Consider the following 11,885-nt stretch of genomic DNA (forward strand, 5'->3'; position numbering starts at 1 on the left):
TTCCATTTCTGTTTATATTTTATTATGATTTTATGTATTCTTATTGTAATCAGCCTCAAATCTTCTGCAGAATAAGCCAGGAAATAAATAAATAAACAAATATCTAGGTGGGAGGAGGGTGAGGGATAAAAGACTACACATTGGGTACAGCGTACACTGCTTGGGTTGCGGGTGCACCAAAATCTCAGAAATCACCACTGAAGAACTTATTCATGTAACCAAACAACACCTATTCCCAAAAAACCTATTAAAATAAAAAATAAATTTTAAAAATAAAAATTTTAATTTTAATTTTAAAAAGAAACCTAATGCATATCTTGAATATTAAGATCTTTATCCAAGAATTCCAACACAAGATCCAACACTTCTTAAAGGCAGGGCAATCTCTGAGGGAATCTAGACATTCATACATACTGCTCCCATGAGGCAGTAAATCATCTATATAATTTAGGGGGATATAACTTAATGGGAAGGAAGAGGTGACCCTGTAGAAGCTTCTACACATTTCAAAGGCCCATTTAGGCCGGGCTTGCTGGCCCACAGCTGTAATTCCAGCACTTTGGGAGGTTGAGGTGGGCAGATCACTTGGGGTCAGGAGTTCAACACCATCCCGGCCAACATGGTAAAACCTCATGTCCACTAAAAATACAAACATTAGCCAGCCAGGTGTGGTGGAGCACCCCCCTAATCCTAGCTACTTGGAAGGCTGAGGCAGGAGAATTGCTTGCACCCAGGAGGCAGAGGTTGCAGTGAGCCAAGATCACGCCACTGCACTCCAGCCTGAGCGACAGAGTGAGACCCTGTCCCAAAAAAAAAAAAAGAGATGTACACATGATTGCAAGCCAGACAATCCTCAAGAGGTTTCTTTCTTTCTTTCTTCTTTTTCAGTGATTTAATTATTTTGCCCAAAAAACTCTCTAGCCCTTAGAATCCAGTGTTTTAAAATCTCTTTGGGGGCTATTTGCTTAGATACCCAAGAAGGCTGTCATCTCTTGATCTTCCTAATGAAACTCTTATTTGTTCACTTCTCCTCCTACTTCTCCCCCGGCACCATCACTGCATGCCCATAGACATTTTTCCTCTAGTTCGGTCTTGCTTGCTAACAGTGGCCCCAGACACTTGACTGTGGACCCACAGAACCAACAACTGTTCATAGGCTTCTCCATGAGCTCACCTTTGTTAGCTGCATGTTTGGCTTCTAAAGGCTCATTGACTTTAGCTTGAGAGGTCTCACAAAGCAGAAGAATGGATTTTCCCTTTAACTCTTCACAATCATGTGCCTCAGACAGCCCTTTGTGACTTTCTTCCTTTCTTTTGCTTTCATATATATATGAAAAAATTGCAATGGAACGTGAGGTAGTGAAAATAAAGAATTACTTATCTAGGTTCCGGATCCTTCCAAGAACTCAACCAACGACCCCCTTCACAATAACCTTCACCATGCATGTATCAAGGCTTTACTATATCAGAGCCTTGATTCTGTACAACTTGGCTTTGTGCCATAGTCCCTCTCCACAAGGAGTGGAACTAATGTGGAAAATGCAAAGACAGATAGATACTTTCATTCAGTATTTAGAAGATATAGAGACAAGGTATTTGGGGGAAGTGACAGGAGGATTTCCCAGAGGAAGAGACCCCTGAGTTTATTTTAAAGGATGCCTAGAAGTTAACCAGGTTGCAGTTGGAGCAGAGCATAAGTAAAGGTGCAGGTGAGAAACATTATACTGTGCATAGCAGGTATCTACCAGTATAACTGCACAGGTTGCTAGAATAGTGAGATTGCTAGTAGTCATTTCTTGAGCCCTTGAGTCTTCCTTGGACGCTCTGGCTGCTCAAACCTCAAGGACTCCCAGGTAGGAATTTAAGCCCCTTGTGGGCATCAAGCAGGACACAACATGTTTGGACTTGTGTTTTAGTTAGATAACTGGCCTCTCTGTGAAGGACCAATTTAAAAAGATAAAACTAGAAACAAGAGGAGGGATTGGAAGGCTTTTCAGAATTTCAGATCACAGAGGATGAAGGCCTGAATTAAGTCAGTGATGATAGACAAGAGGCGGGGACAAATTCAAGAAAAGTTTAGAAATTACAATCAGTAGCACTGGTGAGTGATGAGATAGAGAGACTAAGAAAGAGGTAGTCCAAGGTGATTCCCAAGCCCTTTGCATGGGTGACTGGAAGACTGTTAATGTCACCAACCAATTAAATCATAGATAGGGTATGGAGTTTATTTTAGACAGGTTGAGTTTCAGGTGCCTGTGAAACCTTCAGGTAACGACTATCAATAGGATATAAACTCTGAAATTTGGAGAAGTCATGAGCAGGTATAATAGCAGAAATCGGTGCTGATATAACTACCCAGGAAGGGATGGGATAACGAGAGTGAGAAGACCAGTGGATTTGGTGGGGCCACCAACATTTACGGCATCAGTAGAAAGACAGAAACCCATGATGGAAATGGAGAATGGTAAAGGACTATGGGGACACTGAGAAAGAAAGAGTTTTTTTGTTTTTGTTTTTGTTTTTTTGAGACAGAGTCTCACTCTGTCACCCAGGCTGGAGTGCCGTGGCACAATCTCCGCTCACTGCAACCTGTGCCTCCTGAGTTCAAGTGATTCTCCTGCCTCAGCCTCCTGAGTACCTGAGATTACAGGCGCCCACCAACATGCCCGGCCAATTTTTATATTTTGAGTAGAGACAGAGTTTTGTCATTTGGCCAGGGTGGTCTTGAACTCCTGACCTTAGGTGATCTGCCCGCCTCGGCCTCCCAAAGTGCTGGGATCACAGGAGTGAGCCACCAGGCCTGGCAGAGAGTTTCAAGTCTTCATCATCGATGTGGACCGCAACAGAAGACTGAGTTAAAGACAGAAAAGAATCGTGAGTTCTGGCAGGTAAGAGGCCAGCAGTGACCTAGAAAAACACTTTCATTTTCGTTGTTGTGTTAGAAGCCAGACCGAAGTGGAATGAATGAAAGTAAAAGGGAATTGAAAATGTGAATCGCAAATGGAGATGATGTTTTGGAGAAGCGTGTATGAAAAGCAATGGCATAAGACTGGGTAGCAGCTAGAGGGTGGAAGACTTGGCTGCCCCTGGACTTTGCTGTCAGTATTTCTCATAGGTGAGATAATCCACTTTTTTACCATCTAAACCTCAAGATCTGTAATTTGACTCTGCTGGCAACAATAGTTTCCTACTTGTCCCTAATGACTCTGCTATAGGGAGTTTTTCAAATTGCTTTCAGCACGTCCTTGAATTGCTCTACTCACTGTCTTAGTCCACTCTGTCAATTTGATTGTCATCCACCTCCTTTCATGTGCCTAACCCAAAGAGTTGACGCCTGATCATCATGGCCTAGATTGTTAAGGAGTGGTTACATTCCAGGGCCTTTCTTTGGAGATGTTTTCTGATTTGTCAAGTGATACTAATAGCATTTCTGGGTAGATACATTGATAATGGTAGTAGAAGACACATCATTATTTTAAAGAAGATTCAAGGACCCTGTAGTTTTTTTTTTTCTTAGCCTGATAAAAAGTTGTACATTTTATATTGATGCAGTGTTGCTTCTGAATTACATTTTTAAAAATTTATGGGTACTTCTTCAGAGTTACAAGTGATACAAACATGAGAAGACTATTCTAAAGCATGATCCATTTAATTTAGCAGTACAAACAGAAAGAGGAAAATATTCCCTAAAATTACTTTATAGGATTTGCCTTATAAATTATTCCTTTTATCAATTCAGATACTCATTCCAACATTTATTGAGTGCCTACTTGTTGCCACAAGGTATGCACAGTATTACATGGAAGCAAAGAGGAATCAGTTACATGATTTTGCCTGGGAATGTCATTGAAGGCATTGGAGATAGTAGTGCTTGATCTGAGAGTAGAAGGGTGAATGGGAGCTTTCCAGGTGGACCACTTGGTGAAGGACATTTTTTAAAGAGGGAAAAATTTTGTTCAGGATGAATCACAATGGGTAAACCAAAAATGGAGGAAGCAGAGAGAGAAGTCAGAAAGCTATTGCAGTCACCAGTTCAGGTGAGATATGATGACCTTACTTTGTAATAATTCCTGTCAGGAGATGGACAGAGTTTTCTTTTTCTTTTTTTTTTCTTTTTCTTTTTTTTTTTATTTTTTTAGACGGAGTTTCACTCTTGTTGCCAGGCTAGAGTGCAATGGCGCAATCTCGGCTCACTGCAACCTCTGCCTCCCGGGTTCAAGCAATTCTCTTTCCTCAGCCTCCCCAGTTGCCGGGAAGCTGGGATTACAGGTGTGCGCCACCACGCCCGGCTAATTTTGTATTTTTAGTAGAGACGGGGTTTCTCCATGTTGGTCAGGCTGGTCTCGAACTCCTGACCTCAGGTGATCCACCCGCCTTGGCCTCCCAAAGTGCTGGGATTACAGGCATGAGCCCCCGCACCCGGCTAAGAGCTGGACAGATTTTAAAAGTGTAGTATCTGACCTCAAAAAAGCTTGCAGCCCAGGAAAGTCTGTAAATACTTCTGTAAGAGGCGAGGTAAAAGAAAAAAAAAGGGAACAGATAGGTATGGTGAGAGAAACAACTTCTCCTTTAATGCATGATGCTATTGGTTACACTGTGTTCCCCTAAAATTCATACACTGAAGTCCTGACTCTTAGTACTCTAGCATGTGACCTTATTTAGTAATAGGGTATTTGAACATGTAATTAATTAATAAGGGATCATACTGGAATAGAATGTGCCCCTAATCCAATATGATGAGTGTTCTTATAAAAAGGGGAAACTTGGGGACACATAAACACAGTGAGAAGGCCACGTGAAGAAAAAGGCAGAGATTGGGGTGATGCTTCTACAAGATAAAGAACACTAAAAATTACCAGAAGAAAAACAGAAGGTAGAGGAAAGGCATGAAACAGATTCTTTCTCACAGTCCTCAGATAGTCCTCAACACCCTATTGACAACTTGATCTTGGCTGTGAGCTTCCAGAACTGGGAGACAATAAAATTCTTTTGTCTAAGCCACCTCATTTGTAGTACTTCATTATGGCAGCCCTAGAAAACGAATACATATGCGTTCACGACCGCTCCATAAATGGCCTTGTTTTGTCAAGTCAACCCAATTCCATCAAGTGTGTAGGAGTGCAACTAGAGTTCATGAAGAGACCTCTAGCCAGAACGTATGACCAAGTATCCTACAGTTTAAGAAAGAAGCACAACCATGTCAAAGCCAAATCATTTCTGTCTTAGAGTTAACAAGTGTAAAACCAATAGAAACTCAGTGTTCTAACATTTATTTCAAAATCTATTCTTCTATTCCCTAGAGCCATTCACAAAATCTTCCATTTGTAATGACTCACTTAGCTCCCTTCCACTATTCTTCTTATTTTGAGCCATTTATTTTTCATCTGTAGATTCAGCCCCACCCCTAATCCAAAATTAAAGATATCCCTAGTCAGAGATTATTTAATAAGCTCTGTGCCAATGGGTTTATCATCTAATCTGCTTGGACAGTGAGCAAGCATTGTTCTAGAAAATAAGCATTGTTCTTTATGACCACATCCCCAGGTTTGGGGCCTATCTTCAAAGACTAGGTCACATCAGGCCTCCTTACCATTAAGTCTCAATTACTGAGGCTGTTCCATGACTTTCCTGGTGACTCATTCTGTAGCTCACACCTCCCTGACCATCTGTGCCAACTTGGTGTATCTGCCCGGCCTCTGGATCATTGCCTTCTCTGCTCTGACATGTCTAGCCACTAACTAGGCTCTGATTCTGACCTAGTTCTCTTTCTACTAAGCAGTGAAGACTTTATTTTCCAGTTTTAAAAATACATTTGGCATAGCCGTCAGTATAAGTTTGGTTATGCTGTAATAACAAACAGCCTCAAAACTCAGCACTTAAAACAATCAAGATTTCCCCCTTGCTTCTACTGTATGCCATTAAGAGTCAGCTGTGGTGATCCGGTCTCCTCACTCCGGGACCTAGGCTGACAAGTAGCCACCACCTGGAATATCACCACCAAAACTGGTGGTCAAGGGAAAAAGAGCTCTAAGGAGTGTGCCTTACCATGTAAATGCTACAGCCTAGAAGTGACTCACATGACTTCCACTCAAAACTCATCAGCTAGGAAATTCAGTATTTGATATCTCAGGAGAGAGAGGAGAACTGGATATTTATAAGGGGCACTAAGGACTACCACACTTGACAATGATTATGTATTTAACAGTTTGTATGTCATCTAGGTCCCTTTTTTCTTGTTCACAGATTTCTAAATTTAAAAAAAATAGTTATATAATATGCACATGGTGCTAGACCTGACAGATACTCTGAGAATAAATATTCTATAATCAAATAACACCCGTTGGGAAATATGTTTTGTTTATCTCTTAGATATTCATTTACTGTCTATTAGCATTTTAAAACCTCTGCAATATTTTAAAAAAGAAAAGCCTGTTTAATTTTACTCAATCCAGAATTTCCCTAATTTATTTAACTGCAACTTTTTTTTTCAGCACAATTTATTATCAACTTGAGTAAAACACTTGGGTTGATATTGCATTATCTCTTAATTTTATGACAACACTACGGGGTTAGATAAGAAAGTAAGTTTAATATTAAATTTTTTCAATTTATTTTTCTAAAGATTTCATATGAAAGAAAATTAAAATTAATGGTTTTGATAATCTATGAATTTCAAATATATATCATTTATTTCCCACAGATAATTCAAACTTTGTAGTGAAAAACGTTTTTTGAAAAGTCAAAAATATTTAATTGCATAATGAATGGATTTCCACAAATTCAAACATTAAATTGCCAATGTTTTTCTAAAAGTGGTTCTTGCAAAATGTTATCAATGGAGACAAAAGGTTTCTTTGAGTTTCCATTTTTTATATTTTATTTTATTTTATTCTTTGAGAGAGGATCTTGCTCCGTCACCCAGGCTGGAGTGCAGGGACACAATCATGGCTTACTGCAGCCTCGACCTCCCAGGTTCAAGCAAGCCTCCCACCTCAGAGTCTCCCAAGCAGCTGGGACCACAGGCATGCACTCCCATGCCTAGCTAATTTTTTTATTCTTTGCAGCAACAGGGTCTCACTATGTTGTTGCCTGGGCTTGTCTCAGGCTCCTGGGCTCAAACCATCCTCCCATCTTGGCCTCCCAAAGTGCTGGAATTATAGGCATGAGCCACAGTGCCAGGCCTGAGTTTCAACTTTGAATATTTCTTTTTTGCCTTTCCTTTGTAATCCTATTTTAATTCTGAAACAAACTTCAAAGGATGGCTTTTTAAAGGAACATGTTATAAATTAACGGCATTTAGTTTTACCATATGTTTTTCTATTATTAGGTATAATTATTGGTTGTGAATTAATGTGATTTCACTTAAGAGAAAGATTTACATCTGGATAGAAAGGTATTTACTGAAAATAAAAATAATAATAAACTTTATAACCTCTATCATAATGTGTTTTTGCAAGTTAAAAAAAGCTGTCTTTTTAAATTACACAGTTGCACAAAATTCCTTAGTTCATTCACTGTGAAAAAAAATTTCTAATTCAGCCTTTATGTAAGTTGAATACTGATTTTATTGCTCAATTATTTGCAGGTTTTTTTTCTTATGACCATAAGATATGATACCATATTTCTAAACCATATTTCTAAATCTTTACTGTTTCTTAGTTTCTTTTCTCTATATTTAAAAAAGGTTAGGTCACATTTTCTTAGCAAATTCTGAATTTTCAGTGTTAGACATTTGTTTTTCCATATGTATTCTTCTATTTCAGAGTATTCTTTTTCTCCAATATCCTTATACTTTCCTAGTTTCCCTAGTAAACTTCAGCCCATGCCTTTAATTATCTCACATTTGCTAGCCAAAGGCACATTTCCATGACCAAAGATATGCTCTCACAACTTTAAAAAGGTATTTCTGGCCAGGCACAGTGGCTCACCCCTGTAATCCCAGCACTTTGGGAAGCTGAGGCAAGCAGATCCCCTGAAGTCAGGAGTTCGAGACCAGCCTGGCTAACGTGGTGAAACTCCATCTCTATTACAAATACAAAAATTAGCCAGGCATAGTGGTGGGCACCTGTAATCCCAGCTACTCGGGAGGTTGAGGCAGGAGAACTGCTTGAACCCAGAAGGCAGAGGTTGCAGTGAGCTGAGATAGTGCCACTGCACTCCAGCCTAGGCGAGAGAGGGAAACTCTGTCTCAAAAAAGAAAAAATGGTATTTCTTTTAAAATTCTTCTATAAAATTTATATTTCTTATAAAACTTCTTATAAAATTCTCACTGCCATACCTACACATACACAAACACACACCACAAACACCAATAACAACTACAATGACAAAAACAACAATAAAAACCAGTTCTTCGAAGCTGAGATGCCACTCATCTTCCTCTAGAAGTCTAACCAGGCCTCAGCAGAACAACATTATTTACCAGTTGTAGCTAAGCTGATTGGCAGCTGATTTAAAACAGATCTAACCAGTGTTTCTGGAAAAATGAAACAAAGCTGTAATGAACAGAAAGCAGTCGTTACACCCTAAACTTCAAAAGAGAGGGTAAAGGAGAGATTCCTTTGACTTATATTCTTATTCTAGACAACAGGTACTGTTGAATCCCTGCTGAATCCCAAATTTCTCAACACAATGAGATTTCTTTGAATTATGAAACAGTACAACATGATAAGGCTAATCTGAACTACTACTGCTGCCTTCTTCACCTCCAACAAGTGTGGCAAAGTAAAATATTCATGTGGTCTCCAGGTCCAGCATGGTTGTGACTTTCATTGTGGAATCGGATTAAGTATGAAGAAGTCCATTTGGTTTTTATATTAAAGCTTTATGGGTAATGGCAAAGTTTGGACGTTTTATCTCTCTTATTCTTTTACCTTATTTCTCAATTCGTTCAGAAGCCAGAAGGAAAAGAAGGACACTGTGGACCTCTACAGAGACCCCAAAATTTGATGTACTGGCTAGTAACATTGATAAATCAAAGAGAATACGTGGTGGAATTAGGAGAAGGAAAAAAGCATGCAGGAGTGGCCTTTGGTAGGATAAGAACAGGTGGTCGAGGGACTTAGACTTCAGCTTATGGCAGGGCATTTTCAGTTCAGTGGTTTGTAGAGGCTTATATTAGCCACACAGATTTAACAGATGGGCAGATGGCTTTTGTCTACAGCATGGGAGTGAAGCCTTGAGTTTTCAGTCATGTAGAAGGGTGACTATAATTCCTGGCAGCTTTGTCCTGAGATGAGCACATGTTTCTATAGAAACAGAGACTCTACTTTGTATGTACTTGTATGTAGCTTCCAGGAGGCATCTCTTGACTACTTGGACCACTCAGCAAAAGTGCAGGGACCAACTGAGCCTGGCATAACCATTCAAAACTCACCAATGTCAATCTGTAAACAAATGTGCTGGCCAGGTGGATCTCTACAAGGGTAAAAGCAGCCACAAGATGCAGACTGTGCTCTTTTTCCAGCTGGAACCATGGAGGGTGTAGAAAAGAAGAAGAAGAAGGTTCCTACTGTGCCAGAAACCTTTAAGAAAAAGCGAAGGAATTTCACAGAGCTGAAGATCAAGCGCCTGAGAAAGAAGTTTGCCCAAAAGATGCTTCGAAAGGCAAGGAGGAAGCTTATCTATGAAAAAGCAAAGCACTATCACAAGGAATATAGGCAGATGTACAGAACTGAAATTCGAAAGGCGAGGATGGCAAGAAAAGCTGGCAATTTCTGTGTACCTGCAGAACCCAAATTGGCGTTTGTCATCAGAATCAGAGGTATCAATGGCGTGAGCCCAAAGGTCCAAAAGGTGTTGCAGCTTCTTCGCCTTCGTCAAATCTTCGTTGGAACCTTTGTGAAGCTCAACAAGGCTTCCATTAACATGCTGAGGATTGTAGAGCCATATATTGCGTGGGGGTACCCAAATCTGAAGTCGGTAAATGAACTAATCTACAAGCGTGGTTATGGCAAAATCAATAAGAAGCAAATTGCTTTGACAGATAACGCCTTGATTGCTCGATCTCTTGGTAAATACGGCATCATCTGCATGGAGGATCTGATTCATGAGATCTATACTGTTGGAAAAGGCTTCAAAGAGGCAAATAACTTCCTGTGGCCCTTCAAATTGTCTTCTCCACAAGGTAGAATGAAGAAAAAGACCACCCATTTTGTAGAAGGTGGAGATGCTGGCAACAGGGAGGACCAGATCAACAGGCTTATTAGAAGAATGAACTAAGGTGTCTACCATGATTATTTTTCTAAGCTGGTCGGTTAATAAACAGTACCTGCTCTCGAAAAAAAAAAAAAAAAAAAAAAAAAAAGATGCAGACTGCTACAATTTACTACTTAGTTATAGTTTTCCTTATTCAGGCCAAGGAAATATTCAACTAAGGAGAAAGAACCTTAGGGTACAGACCTTTGAGATCTTCTTTTTTTTTTTTTTTCTTTTAGATGGAGTCTCGCTCTGTTGCCCAGGCTGGAAGGCAGTGGCGCGATCTTGGCTCGTTGCAACCTCTGTCTCCCGGGTTCAAGAGATTCCCATGCCTCAGCCTCCCAAGTAACTGGAATTACAGGCATGCAACACCATGCCCTGCTAATTTTTGTATTTTTAGTAAACAGGGTTTTGCCATGTTGGACAGCCTGGTCTCAAACCCCTGGCCTCAAGTGATCCACCTTCCTCGGTCTCCCAAAGTGCTAGGATTACAGGCATGAGCCACTTTGCCCAGCCAGACCTTTGAGATCTTAAGGGATAAAACAAATTTTGCTGTTTTTACTGCATATCTCAGCCAGGCCTAAGACTTTAAATTAGCCAAAGGAGTACCTTGTGTCCACTGAGCACTAAAGTGACTCTAACTTCAAATAATCTGCTACTAATTTAAGAAATCTGCTGCTCCATACTCCATTCAGTATTTGGGCTGAGAAGGAAGAGAACTCTGGAGGACCTAATCTTGACATCATGTGGTTTGTCCACGGGCTCAGGTCATCCCCAACCACTTGATCTCAAGTTCTCTCAGGATGTTGTAATTACATATGAGGGAGAAACTTCCTAGCAGACTAGTTTCTTAGCTCTAAGGGGCTCAAAGAAATGAGAAATTAAGAAGTTTTGAGTACAGTACAGACTCTGTATATGGGAAAGAAAGACACTTCAAATGAGACCAGGTAACTGAACCACCACTATTGGTAAATTTCAGAATTTTGCAATGTCTCACATGTCCATCTCAAATAAAAGTAGCAGAATGCAAAAGCAGATTTTTATCCTAGCCATGATAAATGCACAATACTAAGGGTAATTTCTTTCTGGGAAACGTCTAGACAAAAGATTCTAGATCAAAGTTTCCAGACTGTTGGAACTTATTCAGAGGAGAGAGTGGCTGAAGCAGGAACCAAGAGTCAGGAGCCCTGGCTTTGTTACCTGCAGTGATTTTCTTTTTTAACATGTAGTTTAGATTGTCCATCTATAAAACTAAGGATAGTGCTATCTTCAGGAAAAGTCGAACAATGATTCATTGAATCTTTGTGTAGTTCCTAGAACTCTTACCTGAAATATTGCAAGTATAAAAACTACACTTTGGCTGGGCATGGTGGCTCACACCTGTAATCCCAGCATTTTGGGAGGCTGAAGTGGGTGGATCACTTGAGGTCATGAGTTTGATACCAGCCTGGCCAACATGGTGAAACCCTGTCTCTACTAAAAAAAAAAAATACAAAATTAGCCGGGCGTGGTGGCGGGGGCCTGTAATCCCAATTACTCGGGAGGCTGAGGCAGGAGAATTGCTTGAACCCAGGAGGCAGAGGTTGCAGTAAGCCAAGGTCACACCACTGCACTCTAGCCAGGGTGACAAAGTAAGACCCTGTCTCAAAAAACAAAACAAAACAACAACAACAAAAACTACACTTTGT

The 11,885-nt window shown here is 40.2% G+C and overlaps 1 protein-coding gene across 1 annotated transcript; it reads left to right on the top strand.

Annotated features, from left to right (window-relative positions):
* Positions 1-9,472: 9,472 nt before the first annotated feature.
* Positions 9,473-10,272, top strand: LOC129009965 (large ribosomal subunit protein uL30-like). Its single transcript, XM_054443565.2, has one exon. The coding sequence runs from the start codon at positions 9,475-9,477 to the stop codon at positions 10,219-10,221; it is 747 nt and encodes a 248-aa protein (XP_054299540.1). The 5' UTR covers positions 9,473-9,474; the 3' UTR covers positions 10,222-10,272.
* Positions 10,273-11,885: the final 1,613 nt, after the last annotated feature.

This window comes from Pongo pygmaeus, chromosome 10 (assembly GCF_028885625.2).
Source record: "Pongo pygmaeus isolate AG05252 chromosome 10, NHGRI_mPonPyg2-v2.0_pri, whole genome shotgun sequence".
Taxonomy (NCBI): domain Eukaryota; kingdom Metazoa; phylum Chordata; class Mammalia; order Primates; family Hominidae; genus Pongo; species Pongo pygmaeus.